The sequence below is a fragment of the Pteronotus mesoamericanus genome, unplaced genomic scaffold (genome assembly GCF_021234165.1).
Source record: "Pteronotus mesoamericanus isolate MK-2021 breed Mesoamerican mustached bat unplaced genomic scaffold, CSHL_Meso_final contig_74, whole genome shotgun sequence".
NCBI classification, from domain to species: Eukaryota; Metazoa; Chordata; class Mammalia; order Chiroptera; family Mormoopidae; genus Pteronotus; species Pteronotus mesoamericanus.
In genome coordinates, this window is record NW_026555247.1 from 42471750 (window position 1) to 42490000 (window position 18251).

Here is an 18251-nt window from a genome sequence, read left to right on the forward strand (position 1 = left end):
TCAGTAGGGAATAAGGTATTTGTGTTTCTGTTTTTTTTTTTTTCTTCTTTTTTTCTGACAAGAAAGGAGGGAGAAGAAGGGGGCGCCGTCCCGGCCCAGCCCTCTTCCTTCTGGGCAGAGCGGCTTCTACCTCCAGGGGCCGTGGCCCAGGGCTTGGGGTCCCCCGGGCAGCTCCCCGCAGAGGAGCGGCGGGCGCTCAGGCTGATCACCCCCAGCTGCCGCCCCGCCCCCCGCCCCGCAGACCAGCCGGGCCCCAGGGAGCAGCAAGGGGCGCGAGACCCCCGGCTCTGTCCTCCGCGTCTGCTGGGCCGGCCCCTCCGTCCCTGTGTCCCGTCCTAGACGCGGTTTCACGGGGGAGTCAAGCCCCTGTCAGCTTCCCCGAGGGTTGGCTCTGCCCGGGGTAGAGCCCTCCCCAGTGCCCAGCCCCTTGCCGGGCCTGTGTTCACTCTCACCCGCGGGTCCCGAGACCCCGTCCCATCGTGGCCCTCTGGGGTCCTCCTCTGTGCCCCCCTGACCCCTGTGCCACGGGGGAGGGGCCAGACCTTCCTGGGGGGCCTTCGATGGTCCCCTTCCCCCCATCAGAAGCCCCTCCTCCATCTCAGTGTGTGCGGCGTAGGGGCCCCTCCCTCCGCAAAGCTGGCCGCGCCCTGCGCCCTCCCCCTGCGCCCCTCTGGAACTTGCCCATCTTTCCAAGCCTGCCCCACGGGCTTAGCAGCGACCTGGCTCCTTCTAGCCGTGTGGCGCGGGGAGGCAGGGGTCACTTCACTCCTCTGGGCCTGGCTTCCTCACCACGTGGAGGTTAAACGTCTCCCTCGGCCACCGATCCTGCACGTATTCCCTGAACACCGGCTTGTGTGGGGCCTTGAAAGGCCTCGGGGCTGCGGGTCAGGCCCGCCCGGGCCCGGCCCAGCCGCTGCACCCACTAGCCCTGGGGCGCCCAGTGTGTTTCCGCAGCTTTCTGTGCCTCAGTTGCTCTATATGTTAGATGTTATTAAATTACAAAACTGATGCCTGAGCTCACAGCCCAGACCCAACTGAGCTCTCACAGTTGGGCCGTGAGCCTCTTAGCTACTGAGCTCTCAAAATGTGGTTTGAAAAAATACAACGTCTCAATAATTTTTGTACTGATCATAAGCTGCAGTGGCAACGTGTTCGATGTGTTGGGCTAAAGATAGGAGGATAACGAATCCCACCTTCTCCTTATGGCCACGACGATGTTCTGCACACGGGCAGGGCTGGTGGCAGCGCCTCCTCTCCAGCCAGCGGTGGGCCTCCGGGGCCGGTGCCGGGGACGGGGACGGGGACGGGGTGAGGCGCAGGGGCCGAGAGCGCCGCGCACAGCCTGGAGCGCAGCAGGTCCTTGCGCAGCGCCCCGTACGTCCCCTCCCAGAGCACCCGGCTCCAGGCTCCCGCCCTGGGGAGCGGCCAGGCCCTGCAGGCTGGACCACCTGTGGGGGCCCCCTCGCTCCCGCCACTCAGATGGTGCCCGATTCAGACGCCTGCACCGGGCAGGTGGGGCCCCTGGCCTGTGCGTGCGTGCCCTGGGCTCCTCCCTGCACGTGGCCGCCTGGCTGGGGGCCCCATGGCTCAGGCCAGGCCCTGCGTGGAGCCCGAGCTGGGCACTCGGGGCGCAGCCAGGTCTCTGGCCTCCCCCCTGGACGCGCACTCCCTGCTCTGGACCCCCGGCCGGGCTGGAGGTGGGGGGGGCAGAGAACAAACAACGCCGCTGGTTAACATGATATCCTCTCCCCCTCAGTGCCTTAGGGTCTGCACGGAGGCCCTGGGAGTGGGGTAAACATGTGTGTGTGATAATGAGATTGTTGGTGGAGAGTCATCTTGAAAGGACAAGAGCAATTAAGCTGCTGACTTACACACGTTAGAATGACAACATGCCAGCGCGGGCCCCGCTCAGCCATGTAATAGGGGCTGTCCTTGCTCAGCCGCGTGTGCGGGGAGCGGGCTGTCAGCCGCGGGGGAGCCGGGCGCCTCCTGCCGCTGCCGCTGCGAGCGCGCCTCCCGCGCTGCGCAGAGCCTCGCTGGAGGGCGGGCGCGTGCGCGCCGAACCCTCCCGGCCGGTTCCACTGGGTACCTGAAGGCGGGGGGCCGGGAAGGAGCGGCGGCCAGGCCTCCAGAGGCGGCGACAAATGGCGCCGCTGCCCTGGCAGACCGGCACTTGGGACAGTTGCTGAGGATGAGAGTCGAGTGCGGACGGCAAGGGCGACGAGGCTGACGGGCTCCTGCCGACGGAGCCCTGCGCGCGGCGCCCGGGCGGGAGGGCGCCACCGCCGCCCACGCGGCCTCCGCGGGCTGCGCAAGGCGGACAGACGGCGCACCGGCCTCCACCCGCCCCTCGCGCGCGCACACGACACGGGCACACGGACATAAACACACGGACACACGGACACACACACAGGCACAGGCACATAGAAACATACACTCACCCACATGCAGACACACACACACACACACGCACAGCTGCGTCCTGCTTGTGGTTGCACATCGGCCCTGCTTTTCACCTGCCCTAAGCCAGTGGTCCCTTCACCGACCTTTTGTGAAAGTCCCGGGGACTGGGAGCTGCCCTGCAGGCGACCCCGCGGGGCGCGCCGGCCGTGGGGGGGGGGCTCTCTGGCTCTCCGCTGACACGCCTTCTGCAGGGACCCCCGGCCCAGCCCGGCTCTGGCTCGGGGTCAGGGCTCTGCAGGGGGTCAGGGCCTCTGTCACCCGTGTCACCCCTCGACGCAAGGACCGGTCTGTGCCACCAGTTAGAAGGCAGCTGCCGGCACGGACTGCCGCCGCGTCCGGGGGGGACCCGGCCGCAGGTCGCCCAGGGCCGGCGCTGCCCTCAGCTGCTGCTGGCACGGCGGGCACAGGAGAGGGAGAGCGCCGCGGCACAGGGTGGGACTCCCAAAGGGACCCGCCGCCCCTGCAGACCTAGGGGTCGGCGCCTACGCAGGCTGGGGGCCTGGAGCCACGGCGGGGTGAACCCCTCGTCCAACAAGACTCAGAGGCGTGGAAGGTGGAGGAGGCCCTTTGCCGCCCTGCCACCTGGCGGCGCTGTGTCCTGGCCTTGACACGTGGGCCAGGGAAGAGGAGCCGGAGCCCGGATCGCCCTGCGCCTGGAGCCCACCCCACCTCTGAACTTGCCGCCTAATGACCCGCCTCGCTGCTGAGGTCAGTTCTGGTCAGACTTTTCGATACTTGCACCCCAAAGCGGCCGAGCTGCTTTGTAGTGCGATGCACACATACACCGCTTTACGTGTTTAACGTGGGTGTGGCGAGGCCCACAGTGGGCCTGTTGCAGTGGGCGTGAGGGCCACAGGGGTGATGACTGTCTAGGCTTTGTGGTCCTGTTGCGGCATTTCCATCCATGTTTCTCACCTCACGTCTCCCGAGGCCACAGGGCTCTCCCCAAACGTCCCGGCGCCATGGTGCTGGGGGCAGGCTCTGCTTAGTTGAGGGTCCCCCTCCCCAACCCCACTGCTTCTGTCTCCTCTGCGCCTCCCTCCTTCCAAAGGCAAAGCGGGGAAGGCGGTGACGCTGCGTGAGGAGCTGGGACGCCCGCAGGTGCCTTGGCGCTCCGGGCCGGTGCGTCCACAGGCCCGTGTGAGCGGAGCCCCCGACAGAGGACGACAGGAAGGAGACAAAGAAGGGGGCCAAGGCCCCTGCGGGCTGAGGATCCTCCAGCCCCGGTGCTGCCTGTGGGAGAGGGCACTGGTCTCAGGCCCGCCCCGCTCCCACGAGCGCACGCTCGCTCTCCGGAGGGAGAGCCGGGGTTTCGGCCCCGCTGCCGCCCGCCTTTATTTAAGGGGCGGAGAGTGTGCAGCTAGGGCGGCCGCGGTCCCAGGCCGAGCTGCCCCGAGCGTGCCTGCCACCTTCTGTTCTCCCTTCATAGCTGAGCATCAGAGGGATGGCCCTTCTGTAGGCGTTGACGTCCGGGTGATGAAAGGCAACCCAGCCCTTGTTTTGGAAGCTCACACCGAGGTCCTCTCCCCATGGCTCAGAAACGCCTGAGCTGGGGTCCAGCCTCGTGGTGTCTCCGGGCCACACCGGAGGGGGAAGAGCTGCCTTGGGCCGCACATGAAATACGTTGCAACATGTAATCACACAAGAAGATCTCATCCAGTTTTCAGTGCATTTATGATTTTGTGTTGGGCCCCAAGCACAGCCGTCCTGGGCGCGTGTGACCCGTGGGCCGCGGGTTGGGTACCCCTGCAAGGCACACAGTTTGGCAGGATGGGAGTCTTTCCAAGGTGCTCTGATCGACGCCCTTCCTGTTCAGAGTGCAGTCCGCTGACGGGCAGCACCGGCAGCACCGGCAGCACCTGGTAGTGCCGGTCCCTGGGCCCCTGCGCTGCGTCGGGCAGCGCAGGCGGACGATCGCGAAGGGGCGCGCCACTCCAGGGCAGGTGGCCTCGGTCTGAGAGCCGTCTGTCCGGGGGCTGCAGTCTCTGCTCCACCGGCGGGGGGCTCAGCGAGGGAGGGGAGTCCTTTCCTGTGCTTTACAAGGCCCATCTCTAAATTGGGAATCATCTTTTTCTTTTTAATAGTGAATAGGTGAAATGAGTGGCATTGTATTCAAATGCATCAAATTCGCAAGTTCCAAGGTGTCATATAAAGTATGTGTAAAAGTTGCATTGGCAAACATTTTTCGGTAATGACCGTGGGTGGTAGCGCTTTTAATCTCCCTGCGGAGACTGAGCGGCGGGAGCTGGGACGCGCGGGCTCCTCCCGCTCAGCCTCACTCCAGGCACCTGGGTGCGGCCGGTGGACGGGATTCTGAATGACACCCTCCCAGGGACAACTCAGTTTCCAAGTGCAAATTCCGACCACATGGGCGGGCCGCTCTCCCTCCCAGGCCCCGGTGAGAAATGAGGTTCTGCGCAGAACGAGAGGGCCTGTGACGTGGTGGCCGTTCCGGGGGGGGGCGTCTCAGCGTGGGAAGCAGCTCTTTCTCCCGGGGAAGGATTTGCTCGGGTGGAGTTGGGAGTTCACCCGTGCTCCGCGTGAGAGTTCGAGGAAGACAGAAGGGACGTAGAAAGACGGGAATGTTCAGTGTCGGTCGTTTTGAAGGGCTTGTTCCTGAGCCTTAACTATGCGCCGTCATTGGTACAGAGCGCGAGACTCCACCTCACGTGAGCATGGAGCGTGGGACCCAGTCGCATCTGTCCCCAGACACACCCCCTTGCCTTCCCGCCTTCCCGCCGCTGAGCGCGCCTCAGCCCACCGCAGCCCCGAGCCGGGGCGCCCCGGAATTCCATCTCAGTGGGGCAAACTCAGATTCTGGAGAGTCTGCTGGTGTGAACGTTAGGGCGGTCCAACCCCATCGTTCTTCTATAGGCAACGACACAGAAAGACAGATGCAGTCACTGTAGGAGAGAAACACTCAGCGCTTGAAAATAAGCATTTCTTTATTTGGGTTTCATTATGCGACACACAAGAGTATCTTCATAGGAGAGCAGGCCTTCCGTGTAGCACGAAAACTAAACAGTGGGCCTCCAGACGTTAGTTCCACTGAGTTTCTCTGCACACCCCACCCCCCAACCAAAGAAGAGGTTGTGTGATGCTGAGATGGCCCAGAATCACGTGCTCTGGACCGCGGCTTGTGTCGTATGGAGGGGGTTCCCGTGCGGGGCGCCCTGGGCTCAGAACTGCGGTCACCTTCCTGGGTTCATCGTCTTCTCGTCCATGAAAAGATTATAATAAAGGCCCGTTGCTGTCCTCTGACACCCCTTTCACCCTCACGTGAGCACGTTTCTACTGCTCTCAGGGAGACGCAGAGCAGCTGCCGCCTGGCGTGCACGCCGACGGGGGACCCAGCCACGGCCCCCAGCGCACGCGATGCCGCTCCAGCGCGCCGGCCAGGGCTCCCTGACACCTCTACCAGGGCGTGTTCCCCGGGGCCTCGGCAGGCTACGAAGGGCACACGACAGCGGCGGCCGTGCCCGGGGGACCCCGGTTCATTTTGGAGCCCGGTGAACTCCCCGACCTTGGACAAGGCCCCTGTTCTTCCTAGTTGTGTTTTCTCCCTTAACAAAACGGGTAGACTGAGATGCCCCCTAAATCCCAGACTTTGCCTTCTAGAGGACAGCAGAGCCTTCCCACTCAGGAAGGACAGAGGGCTCCCCAGGCTTTCCTGCTGGTCCGCACCCAGGCGCGGGCCAAGGACCTCACGGCAGGACCCCATTCGTCCCCTCAGCTCGTCCCTCCGGCTCCCCCTGACCAGGAAAACTGTCCCCTCTGCCCGCCCCCAGAGCCACCGGCAGTGTGCGCGGAGGGGAGAGCACAGGGCACCGGCTCACAGCCGGTGAACGAGTGGGTCAGAGTGTCACACGTGCACACGAGTGAAATGTGCACCTTGTTTGACTTCCTTTGACTATCAAAGGATTCCGTGATCAAGAATTGCCTGAACTGAAACACGTTGGCCACTCTTTACGTATTTTGCATAGGGCTTTTAAAAAAAATTTTTTTTGCCAACGTTCCATAGTTTGCTCATGATAACAGTAACAAGGTTCTCCTATCAAACACTCCTTTTATAGGGTGAAATAACATAATGGTAAAAGTCTTGTGAAAAAGAATTCAAAGTCAAAAATGCCCAACTCTACTGATAACCAGTTTTGCAGCTTGACTTCTGAAATACGCTAAGTCTTTAATTCTGGGCCATAACTAAAAAATTAGTTACAGGGAAATCTAGCTTAAGAAACTCCAACACACCGCCAAATTAACTAATAATGTTTGCATAGATAAATGTTGTGTCTTTAAGTAAGTACCATAAATAACAAATGATATTTAATAAAATGAGAGTGGAAAGTATAGGCAACAGTAATTACAAATCCATCAAACCCGGCCATTTGGCATCTGGGTTGCATTCGTAAAACCTGTGTTGGAGCCCTAGGAAATGAGCCTCCGCGGTGGGTTGTGTTGGCTCTTTTGTATCATGTTTTTTTTTCCTGAAAGTTGCAGTGGCTCATCTGCTTTTATATCGATCTAAAAGATGGCATTTATCCCATGTGTCCTTGTGGTAAAGGGATCAAGAAACAGATTAAAGGCTCGAGTACGAAGCACCGCTGCCCGTGGCGAAGGCCCTGGGAGAGGCAAACTCGGACTCACTGGATTTCCACGAAGGGGTTAAAGCATCGCCCACTGGGAGTGGGGTGGTCGTCCTCAGCGTTAACCCAATGAAAGCCAGAAGCAGGAAGCCAACAAGCAGGTCCCCACGCAGGCAGGCCGGCCTGGGCCTTGAATGGTATCATCTGTCAAGTTCCCAGCACCTTGCGGTGGTGAACACAAGACGCAGGTCTGTGTCGTGTGAGGACATTACACCCTCATTAGCCGAATGCTCCTCAAGCACAGAACACAGGGTTTCCAGCTTAATAAGAAGCAGCCCCTTGTCACCGCGCCTTCACTAGATAAATACGGAACGCAATACTAATGACCACTTACAGAGCTGATCCTGCTCCCAGAATCTCCATTCACATGGAACCCTGCAACAATTTATAGACCATATTATGCAAAACTTGTGTTGTTGCTTTGCACACTATTCCAATTTTTTTTTTTAAATGCTGCAACCCGTCAAAGGGATCTGAAATGACGTGGTTTGCAGTTTTTGCACGCAAAACAAATCTGAAGTCACGAGGGAAGGGCAAGGCAGAGCTGGGAGCCCCTCCTCCCTGTGCGCCTAGCAGAGCGAACCCCCCCCCCCCCCGCCGCCCCCTGTCCAGCCCCAGCCCCCCAGGCTGACGTGCGGAGAGGCCACCCCAGACCCGGGATGATTCATCCCCACGCCCGCCCAGCCCCAGCCCCGGGCCCGTCTCTAAAACAAAGGCTGCCAATGGCCCTGAGTTATGGATGCACTTTCTGTGCTGTGTGATCCCGTCCAGGAGAAGGTGTGGGGGGGCCGAAGGACATTTCACCTCCCATTAGAGGCTCGTCTTGAACGATAATCCCAGAAGATGAAACTGGTGCTGAACTATGACCTTCAATTTACAAATCATTTTTCAGAAGAATAAAAAAAAAAAGTTCAAACATCTTTTTGGCATTACGTGAATGGGCGGAATCTTTCACGCTTGCTTCCTGAGGCTGAATGGAGGCGGCCTGCCCTGCCGTTCCTGGGTCTGGAGACAGGCCCGCTCGGGGGGTTCAGATGAGATTTTATTTCAAACCTGGGTGTTTGAATTCTTTTTTTTTCTTAAAAAAACATAGCTGAGTTTAGTATATTCCTTCAAAACACAATAAATTCCTGTTCTGTAGCTTAAGGGATCCATCAGTAAAAATGTTGGTCTTTCATCTTTATTACCCTCCCATTAAAATGAAAGAAACCGGGACGCACTTCAGTTTAGCAGCAGCCGTTCGGCCGGTGCAGAGTCGCGACAAAGGGAGGGGCGTGTCCTCTCACGCGTCCGCCCGCAGGGGCCGCCGGGGCCCGCACACACGCACCGCCTTCGGTTAAGGCTGTTCCGTGGCGGCGAGGGGGTTCGGTCGTCGCCACGTTTTTTCCCGTTTGCAGCCATTTCCGGGGCAGAGCCGGTCAGGAACCTGCCCCCGCCCCTCGCGAGTCTGTGCCTCGGAGCGCCTGGCCCAGCCCCGGTCCGCCCTGCCGCTGCCGCGCGGTCTGCAAGGGGCAGATTAATGGCCGAGCCCCGCACTGGACCGGCTTTCCCTGTCCCCTGCACTGGTAACCCTTTGCTATAATGAGGACACAAAGAGCCTCGCATCAGGCCACTACCCTTCCTCATAACTCAGGAGCCTCGCAGTGGCAATAGCCTCCGGTGCCATTTGTCTTTAGTGCAGTTGTGACACTTCGGCATGATCCATAATTTGGCAGCTATTTACCGTGACATTTCCCTTCAGCGCAGCCATAACATTCAGTGAAGCTGTTATTTGGCCCCATTTACCATATAAATTGTATTGTTGTGCATGCATGCTAGCAGCTACATTAGGTACCTGAAAATGAGTAAATCTCGTGAAATAGATACGAACAGCGACTGGGCAGTAGGATTTCCTTGCTCCTCGGACGGGAGACAAGAAAAATGAATCACGGTCACCCAGGTTTCTGGATCACCTTTAATTGTCTTCCTATTTATTTAGCATGTGAGACACAGAAACCCCAGGGTTTGAAAAATAACCTGGCGGGCCCTGCCCTCGATTACAAAAGCACTGTGGGATTTCCGGGGCCACGGCGGGGGCTGCGGCAGCCTTCGGGGGGCGGGAGGCTGGGGGCAGGCGGGCAGGGCGGCTGCAGGTGTGAGTCGAGGGGAGGCGCTCGTCTCCGTGGGCTCCTGGGACACCAGGCGGCGGGGCACGCAGCACCTCGCCCCACCAGAACCCACGGAGGAGGAAGACGGGAACACAGGAGCGGGGGCTGCTACTCTGGCCCCCGATCGGAGGTGAACACACCTCCCGGGCCGGCCGCCTCTGCGGGGGAGCCACTGTTCTGCTTCTGGGGACGCTTTGCGCGGTCAGGCCCACCCCGGGCGTCTGTAGGGACCCCCAGGGATGGGCCTGGAGCGGCTTGCCCTTGCTGGTTACGGGGACCCTCAGTGTGGATGGGGTACACACCTTTTAGGTTGTTCGAGCCCCCCAACTCTGTCGTCCGCTCCCCACACCTGCTTTTGCCTACGTAAGTTCTGTTCGGCCCCAAGTTGCTGCTTTAAGGGAGGAGTGAAATTGTTCCTTCCAACAGGGGCCTCGCCTGGCAAAAGCTCCACCAAGTACAGGACCCTTCTTTAAAACAGGCCTGCGCTCACGTCCTCAGTTCTCCTAATACCCTAATGAAAGTCAAAGTTAGGGGAAAGGGCCTCCAACTTTCTGTTTAGATAGCTGGCTAGTAATTTCTAGGAAAAGAGGGGACCGTTTCCTGAGAATATGGACTCTGAAATACGACTGAGTTTGGCGCTCTGTCCCACTTATTAACTACCTATTAGCCCAAGACCAAAGTCTGCCAAAGCAAAGAATTTGTGAACTATTTTCAAGACCAATTTTAAAATCTCATCAAGCTGAAGACATACTGATTTGATCAGCCCTCGCATCAGGAATTAATTTGGTTCCCAGGAACAATAAAATCTGGAATGAGACTGTCTATGACCAAAGGGCTGAACATAAAGGTTTCTACCTCTGAGCTACAGAAGAAAGTTTTAGGAGCACGTTATTTTTTCAAGGGAGGTGGGGGGGGGGGCAAGAAAAAAGGAAGGAGAAAGAGAAACCCACGCATTAACACCATACTTTGGTTTTAAAAAATACTATCTCCGTTACCGACTAAAAATAAATTGGTCAGAGTGGTTCTGAAGCCTCAAGTACCTTTCTTTCCCCTTTGATTTATGCCGTTGCTCTGTTTCTACAGCTTACTGTTGACAGAGTGAGGTAATTCAACTACGATTTTCCCAGTGTTTTTCCTCGCATACATGTACTCGACAGCCCGGAACACGGACTCCAGGCCCGTGAACCTGCCCTCGGCGGACAGGTTGCCCTGGTCCACCTGGCACACCAGGTCGCCGCGGGCGCACATCTTCACCAAGTGGTCCATGGACGCTCTGTGCTCAGAAAGGTACTGGTTCAGAAAGAAGCCCTGGACGCTGGCGGATTTCCTCAGCAGTTTGACCGGTAACGTGCCTGCCTTCACGGGCGAGAGGCCCGTAGGCGTTTGGTAGCCAGAGATAAACCCAATCACTAGCAGGCGCCCCTTGACGGCCAAGGCGTCTACAGCCAGGTCGAACATGGCGCCCCCCACGGACTCATACACCACGTCCACCCCGCCGGGGTACTCCCGGGCCAGGACCACACCGACGGGCTCCGCGTTATAGTTGATGGGCCGGTCGCAGCCGATGGATTTCAGGAAAGCAGACTTTTCGTCTGAAGAGCAGGTGCCAATTACATGGCACTTGGCCTTCTTTGCCAGCTGCACGGCAAACTGGCCCGTCCCCCCGGCTGCCGCCGTCACCAGCACTTTCTTCCCTTCCTCCAGTCCTCCCAGCTCTTTGAGGCTGATGTGCGCGGTGGCCCCACTGACCAGCAGGGTGAGATACGCGGGCGTGGCCGCGGGCACGGGAGTGGCCGCGTGGGCAGGCACCACTGTGTACTCGGCGAAAGAGCCGGGGGCCATGTAGGCCACCGCCTGGCCCACGGCGTACCTGGCGCTGGCAGACAGGCCCAAGGCGACCACCTCACCCACGCCTTCGAAGCCCACGTCAAAGGGGGTCTTGACTGAAGGGTCATATCGTCCGGCAGCGTAGTTGACATCAGATGCATTAACACCGACAAATCTAGAAGAAAACAATAGATACATTAAGGTGTTTTCTTCTCAAAGCCTTTACAGTCCTCTTCGAAGAGCCCCTCTGACTCCAAGGCCGGGGAGGGCTGGCGGCGAAGCCAGGCACGCGGGCAGGGCAGGAGACGCGAGTCCCAGGTTCCGCTGAAGGAGTAGACAAGTTATTATCAGTTCAGCAGGGATTTGCGGTCAGAGTTTTGCTGTCATCAGTTTAAGAGTAATTTCAATCACTTTAAACATCAAATTATTTATTTCGCATGTCACGTATTTCCCTCCTCTTTCTTTCAAACGGAGAAATAAATCAAAACAAACAAACAAAAAATGTCAGGAAGCTTTCTTATCCACAAACTTCACCGGAGCTGAGCTGGAAATTAATTGGCCTCTTAACAAAGATGTTAAAAACAACAGTGGATAAAATATTTTCAAAGAAGCAGACTTGTATTGATTTCGGCCACAATTCACCACTCCAGATAGTAACAGCCATGGCAATGGTATTATTAAAGACTGGGGCGATGCGCAAGGCCGTCACTGTGGGGTTGTTTCAAGCATTGTTAGGAGTCACGGCAGCAAATTTTCTTTCTTATGTGACGGTGTCCAGTGTGAAAATATGCGCTTTGATTAATTGAACAAAAATTGTCTCATAAGGGGAGAGAGATTTTATGGAACATTCAACATTTTACAGTCCTTTTCAGATGAAAAGGAAGGCAAATCGTCACTATATTTTTCCTCAACAAGAAGCAGAGACCTAAGTTGATTAATACCAGATGATTATTTTCACTTTGGTATCCAGAGTCAATTTAATTGCGAGGCCAGTACTTTTACCGGCTTTTTTTCATCTCGGTATACCTCATAACAAAAATATCCTGGTACGTACGGGGGTGGGGGGAGCCGTCTACCAAGAATGCCAGGAGGTGGCTCAGACACATAATGGACGACCCCCAAAATGTCGTTTCCACCTGTAATGCAGGGAAGGGGCGCTGGTGCCCGGTGGCAGGAGGAAAGCTGGTAAGTAGGTCATTTTAGAATAATTCACTGTTAGTTTAACTTAATAAACCCGGACTGCTCTGTGCAGGGATCCGCTTCTGCAGAACTGGGGGCCACACTTGGCCCTTAAAAACGCTCCCCACAGGCGGCGGCCTGTGCAGCGACCGACCGCGCCGAGGGCTCTCTGCCTCTCTGCAGAGCGCAGTGCAGCACAGCGAGCAGCACGCAGGGAGCCACTCTCCCCAGCGCGCAGGCTGCTCTCAGAAGTTACGTCCCAGCAGCCTGCGCCACGGCAGAACTCCACGCCGCAAATGATACACAGTAATGAGACGTGCGGGAAATGCTGTTTGCTGGTTTCTCTCTTGGCATTTAATGCCAAGATGCTTGCGTTCTGCTTGGGGGTGGGGGAGGTGCAGCCTGCTTGCTCTCCTTGGAGGCACCCAGTTCTCCAGGCCTGGTCTTTGTAGAGGGGGCCAGATTCCCTGAGCAGGCAGGAGGCTGGTCTCCCCAGAAGGCAGCCAGGGCCGAGCCCAGAGGCAGCGCCTCTCTGTGACCTGCCTGGGCTCTAATGCAGACTCTGGGGAGGCTTCTTATGCTGGAAATGACCAGGCCCCGCAGGTCCCCACAAGGAACCCTTCCCGCCCCCTCCCCCCAGTCTTGTCCCTCGGGTGCTTCTGCCCGCAGCCTCAACTGTTGAGGCTGCCTTTGCTCTGCGAGGAGACCCCGCCTTGGACTCTGAGGGACGCCTGGGTGGCAGCCAGCCCCTTGGATGCCGCCCTCGGGGCCCAGGAGCTGGAGCCAGGGCTGGGGGCAGCGTCCTGGCTCGCCTGGGCCCCACGCTGTGGCTGTGGTGGGCCTGCCACTTCCTGGGCAGAGGTGAGACCCAGCAGGGCGCTCCCCGCGCCAGGAGACAAGCCGGGGAGAGGGCGCCGGACCCACCGGCACGGAGCGGGCCCAGCCGGGTGTGGAGACAGGCGCTGCTGGGAGCTGGCGTAGCTGCAGCCCACCAGCAGAAGCTCGAGGTTGCCTGCAACAAGTCAAACGTTGCAGTCGAGCGGGGACGTCCACCAGCGCAGCGACAGGGCTCTCGCAGGCCCGCTGCCGCTGTCTCCCCAGAAGTCGGTGCTTCCCGCCTGTCTCCCTCGGACCTGCGGGCCTCCGCGGACAGCCCGGCCCTCCCGCCGCCCCGCACCGCTCCTCGCCCCCGCCGCCGCCCAGAGGCTCCATCCACGTCTGGGACTCAGGAGTGCGCCGGGGCCCTGCCCCCCGCGCCGGGTGAGGGCCAGGCGCAGGCCCATGGCCATGACCTCGGCCCAGCCGGCAGTGCGGGTCCTCGGCGCACTCACCCCGAGCTGTGGCCCGGGGCAGTCATGTTCCGGAGGAGCCGGGGCACCCAGCGCCCGTCGGCGCAGCGGCCACCCGACGGAGGACCCCCACCGGTGGTGTGACTGTGACCTTGGCCTCATGGGCACCCCCGTTTTCTGTTCCCCAACCCCCACCCCGGGCCCTGCCTTCTCCTAACTCACGCATGGTGGGTGAAGGTGTCTCAGGCTGGTGGTGAACCCGGGCCCCCCCACCGCACCCTCTCCAGCTCCCACCAGCCTCTGTGTGTCCCCAGACCCGTCTTGGCAGGGCCGGGCCCCCAGGCTGGTGGGAGTCTGCCTGACGTGCCTCCGTGCTCACCTGGGCTTGGGGAGGGCTGCCTGAGAGCCAGGAGCCCGCAAGTTCTACCCCGCCAGAAGCCAGTTCAAGAGCCTCGGTGCCAGGGGCGAGGGGTCCCCGGAGAGCCGGGGGAGGGAAGGAAAGACCCACCGGGAGGGTGCGTGCCGGGAGGCTCCCCAAGAGCCCCTTTAATTTAAAATCGGTGCTTTTGGCGAGTGCAGGGTCCCAGCAATCCCAGAACAGGGCCCACCCAGAGGGGCAGTGGAGGAGCCCCGGGGAAAAAGGAAGGCATGTGGCGGGCTTTCCCTCAATATAGATCCTTCTGGACTCACCCCATTTATTTATATTAAAAAGCACTGGATCTCTTCATGTGGACTGGGAAACAGGGCCGTCCTGCGGGGGCGGGGGGGGGGTAGGAGGCCTCTTCCCCCGAACAAAACCGAAGGCGAAGGCTCTGGTTGGAAGCAAACGCCTTTGCTACTGGGAGGCAAAGTGAGTCCCAAGTCGTACAAACCGGACTCACATTTTTCTTTTTTTAAAAAAAAATACAAAATAAAAAAGAAGAAGGAAGAAGGAAAAGGGAGAAGAAAAATTTTGGCCTGGAGAGTGCGCGGAAATACTGCTCTCCTCCCGTGAGCAACAAACCGTTTATCCCAACGCCTTCCCCATCCCCCTTCTCCTTTCCCTCCTGCAAACTCTTCGCTCCATTATCTTACCCAGGAGCAGAAAATCGTTAGGAATATTTGGGAACGAAATAATGTGTCGCTATGGTTCAAAAAAAGCTAAAAATAGCGCTCCAGCTGACTTCCCGGGGGGTGTTACTCCCTTTCCTTTTCCTCCCCAAGGCTGGGCCTCGAGGAGACACCGAAGCTGTCGGGGCGCAAGGACCAGGAGGGCCAGGCCCAGAGGCAGGGGCGCGCCTGGCAGGCTGGGGGCAGCTCAGGCGCCCCTTCTCGCCCTTCCTAAGTGGTCCCCTCGGCCAGCCCGGTCCTCCTCGGGCAGAAAAGCACTTCCCTGCCTGTGAAGAAAGACCTGTTTTCCGTTGCGAGGTTGTGAGATGTACAAAGGGCTCCCCTGAAAGGAAGAGTCAGACCTCCACACACCTTTCCAAATAAGTGCATTTGGGCTTCATCCATTCACTCCAGAGCAGACTTCATCATGATAAAATGGAGATGCTCGTGCATAACATTTTCATGCAATTAACACTGTTCTGGGGACATTTGGTCTAGAATTAAGATGAACTAACCTGCAGTGAATTATTAAGCCTCTATTCTTGAGAGGGAGAGAGAGGGAGAGGAAAATGCCACCCCCACCGACAGCGTCTGCGAGAATAAAGGCTCTTCCTGCAGTCGGGGTAGCAGCAGAGTCGCCAGCAGAGTGGGGAGGAGGGGAGGCCGAGGTCCCCCCTCAACCCCCCAACAGGCAGAAAGCTGCCTCCATTCTCTTTCTGCTGCGGGCTTCAAGGCAGAAGTTAGAGGTCAAGTTGTACATATCAATATACTTACTATTTACGTTAAAGGGATTCTTGGCATAGGTGGCCGGGAAAGGCATCGATCTTAAAGCAGCCCCGACTGATGAGCTCCGAGCGTGACAGCCGGTGGTCCGGCGCTCTGGCCCGGGAAGTCAGGGATTCCTGCCGGCGAGGCAGCGCCGGGGGTGGGGGCGCCCTGGCACCAGGCAGGGACGGGGACAGCGAGGGGCGGCCGTGAGCGCGAGCGGAGGGGAGCCTCAGGAGGAAGGACGCCGGCGGAGTGGAGGCCGGAGAGCCCGCACCGACGACGGCGGCGGCGACAGCAGCCTCCGTCCAGGGCTCGGGTTGCGGTCCCACCTCGCCGCGGCCGGTCGCGCGCTATCCCGCACCTTCCCGCCGGCGGCGAGGCTCGGCGGGCCCCTCCCCATCCCAGACCCCGTTTCTAAAAGGGATCCTACTGAAGACCTCGTGTGCGCCAGAAAAAGGAAACCAAAGACTAGGAAACTTTTTGCCTGCTAGAGCCCGTGTGGAGGCTTTTCAGTCTGGGGGCTCATCTCCGCTTCCAGCAAATCGCTCGTGTGTCTTTCACGTTCTGCGCGGGCGCGCACAAACCCTCCTTCCTCCCTTGGCAGGACCCGCGTCCTGAAGGGCCGTAGCATCTCACCCTATGATGCACAGATCTTCTGCTTCCACCCTGGCAGACTTTTTAAAGGACACGCGCATCCCACCCTTTAAAGCACCTCCTCCCAACCTCGACTCAATCCCCCCTCCCCGAGGCTCACTAAATGTTCACGTTTCCAACCAGTTTCCAAAAGTTTGACATTGTGATCAGAATTCTTTAGTTTTACAGTCTTATCTGGAAGGCTGATTTTGGAATCTCCAAAATGGCCCGATGCAACGTTGCATCAAGCTCCTTAGGCAGAGCACACACCGCCCCTCGTCCTTGCAGGGGACGCCGAGTGCTTCCTAGCGCACAATTCACAACAGAGTTACCGTCAGAACTTTCTCCTCCCCTTGGGGTGTGATGCAGCCTGAAGCTGGAAACACTGCAGCCCCTCCGGCGGGACCCTGCAGGCGGGGGAGCCCTGCCCTTGCGAAGGGGATGGAGGAACCCGGCGCACACCCCGCCGGCCAGTCCGGCAGCGAGGCGCCCCATCCGGAGATACCCGCGGGCCTGGCTCCCACAGAGCGAGGTGCCTTCCCTTCCTGTTGCTTCCCCGGTTACTGACCATTAGTGGGGCGGAAGCACATTAAGGTGGGGAATGGAGCGGTGGAAAAGACAGAGGTCGGGCCACGACCCCAGGGTCCCCGAGGGTCTGCAGACCGTGCGGGCCGATGCAGCCATGCCCCCGCCCCGGCCCGGCCGCCCAGGACGCGCGCCACACGCCCTTCGTACACTCTGGGGGCACAGACAACAGTCACACGGCACTGACAACACTGACGACCCCGGCGAGGGGCACACCAACACACTCAGAGACAGGCTCCGCCACGGCGAGGCGACTGCCAACCTGGAGCGGACAGGAAAAGCCAGCCGGGTCCCTGGCCTTCCTCCGAAGCACGTCACCGAAACGTCGCAGTCTGTGTCCAGGCTGCTCCTGCTCCACCCTAAAGATTATGGGAACGCGGGAGCCCTGGGTGCGCGTGGGTGGGCCGGGCGGGAAGCCTCCGCTTCTGGGTCCCGTCGGTTTTATTTCGGGAGCGGGAGGGGGCGGAGGGAGGGCTGGTGGAGGGGAGGGGAATCCCAAATTAAAATAACCCCCAGTTATGAGGACGTTCAGTGGCATCGGATATTCACACCAGCAACAGTCTCATTACATTCGCCTTCGCCAGATGGCGGCGGGTTCAACTTCCCGAGATCTCGCAAAGTCAGGCTGTGCGCCCGAGAGCGCCGGGTGCGGGGACCGACAGCCCAGGAGAGGCGAGGCCGGGGCGAGCGCGCGCGCCGGGCTCACCGGTTTCGGACGAGGAGGTCTCCGTCCCCCGGGAGTGGCACCGGGCAGTCCCGGAGCAGGGTGACGGCCTCGCGGAAGTCGGGGCTCAGCCGAGTCACCACCAGCTTCTGCATGGCGTGGGGGATGGCGGAGCCCTGGAAGTCCAGGAAGTGGCGGGCGTACGACATGTCGACGATGGTTCTGGCCCGGGCGGACGCCCACCGCAGCATGGCCCGCGCCTCCGCCCGCTTTCTGCGCCGCCGCAGGCCAAGGTCGCGACCGGCCCGGGCTGCTGGGCTCGGCTCGGCGCGGGCGGGCGGGCGGAGCCGGAGGGTCCGCCCCTCCTCCGGCCCGCGCCCTCCCTTCGGCGCCCCCCTTTCCCCTCCACGCCTGGCGCTCGCCCCCCTCCCGCGCGCAGCTCCGGGAGACCACGCAGCCCCCGCGGTTCCCGGACGCGCCACCCCCGGGGTCCTGGCCGGGGACTGCCGCCGGCCCGGTAGCTGCTCCTTTAATCTTTTTGTTTTGGTTTGAATCTGCTCGGCGCAGACTGGCCAAGGAGCCTCTCCGCCCTCCCCCTTCCTCCGGGAGCCGGGGAGGCACCGGATATCCCCATCCTCCCCAGGCTCTAAAAGCCGGATTTGACTCCTCTAAAGGGTGAGGGGGGCGACGAAGGGACCCGTGCGTCCCGCAGTCGCCGCGGTCCCGAGCCGCCGGCAGCCCCGGGCGTTCTCGGAGGCGCGGCGCCCGGCGGCCGGCACAGGCGCCTCCCCTTCCCGTGCGAAGCGTTCACTTCCTTGCAAGGTGGTACGAATCAACCCCGAGCACGGCCGGGGCGGCGGGGCACGGCCGGGGCCCCGGGCTGCGCAGCGAGCCCCCGCCTCCGCTGAGCGCGCTCAGACGCCGAACTGGGGGCGGCGGGGGTGGGGGTGCCTAGCACACCCTG

General features: G+C 60.0%; 1 protein-coding gene across 2 annotated transcripts; it reads right to left on the minus strand.

Annotated features, from left to right (window-relative positions):
* Positions 1-7817: 7817 nt before the first annotated feature.
* PTGR3 (prostaglandin reductase 3) lies at positions 7818-17647 on the minus strand. 2 transcript variants are annotated; one of them, XM_054583787.1, is made up of 2 exons: positions 17330-17647; positions 7818-11255 (listed from the first exon to the last, which is right to left on the minus strand). In XM_054583787.1, the coding sequence occupies exons 1-2, from the start codon at positions 17536-17538 to the stop codon at positions 10331-10333; spliced, it is 1134 nt and encodes a 377-aa protein (XP_054439762.1). In that variant the 5' UTR covers positions 17539-17647; the 3' UTR covers positions 7818-10330. The 2 variants fall into 2 exon arrangements, with proteins under 2 accessions (XP_054439762.1, XP_054439764.1); XM_054583789.1 differs by lacking the exon at positions 17330-17647 and adding an exon at positions 16886-17020 and having other exon boundaries at positions 7819-11255.
* Positions 17648-18251: the final 604 nt, after the last annotated feature.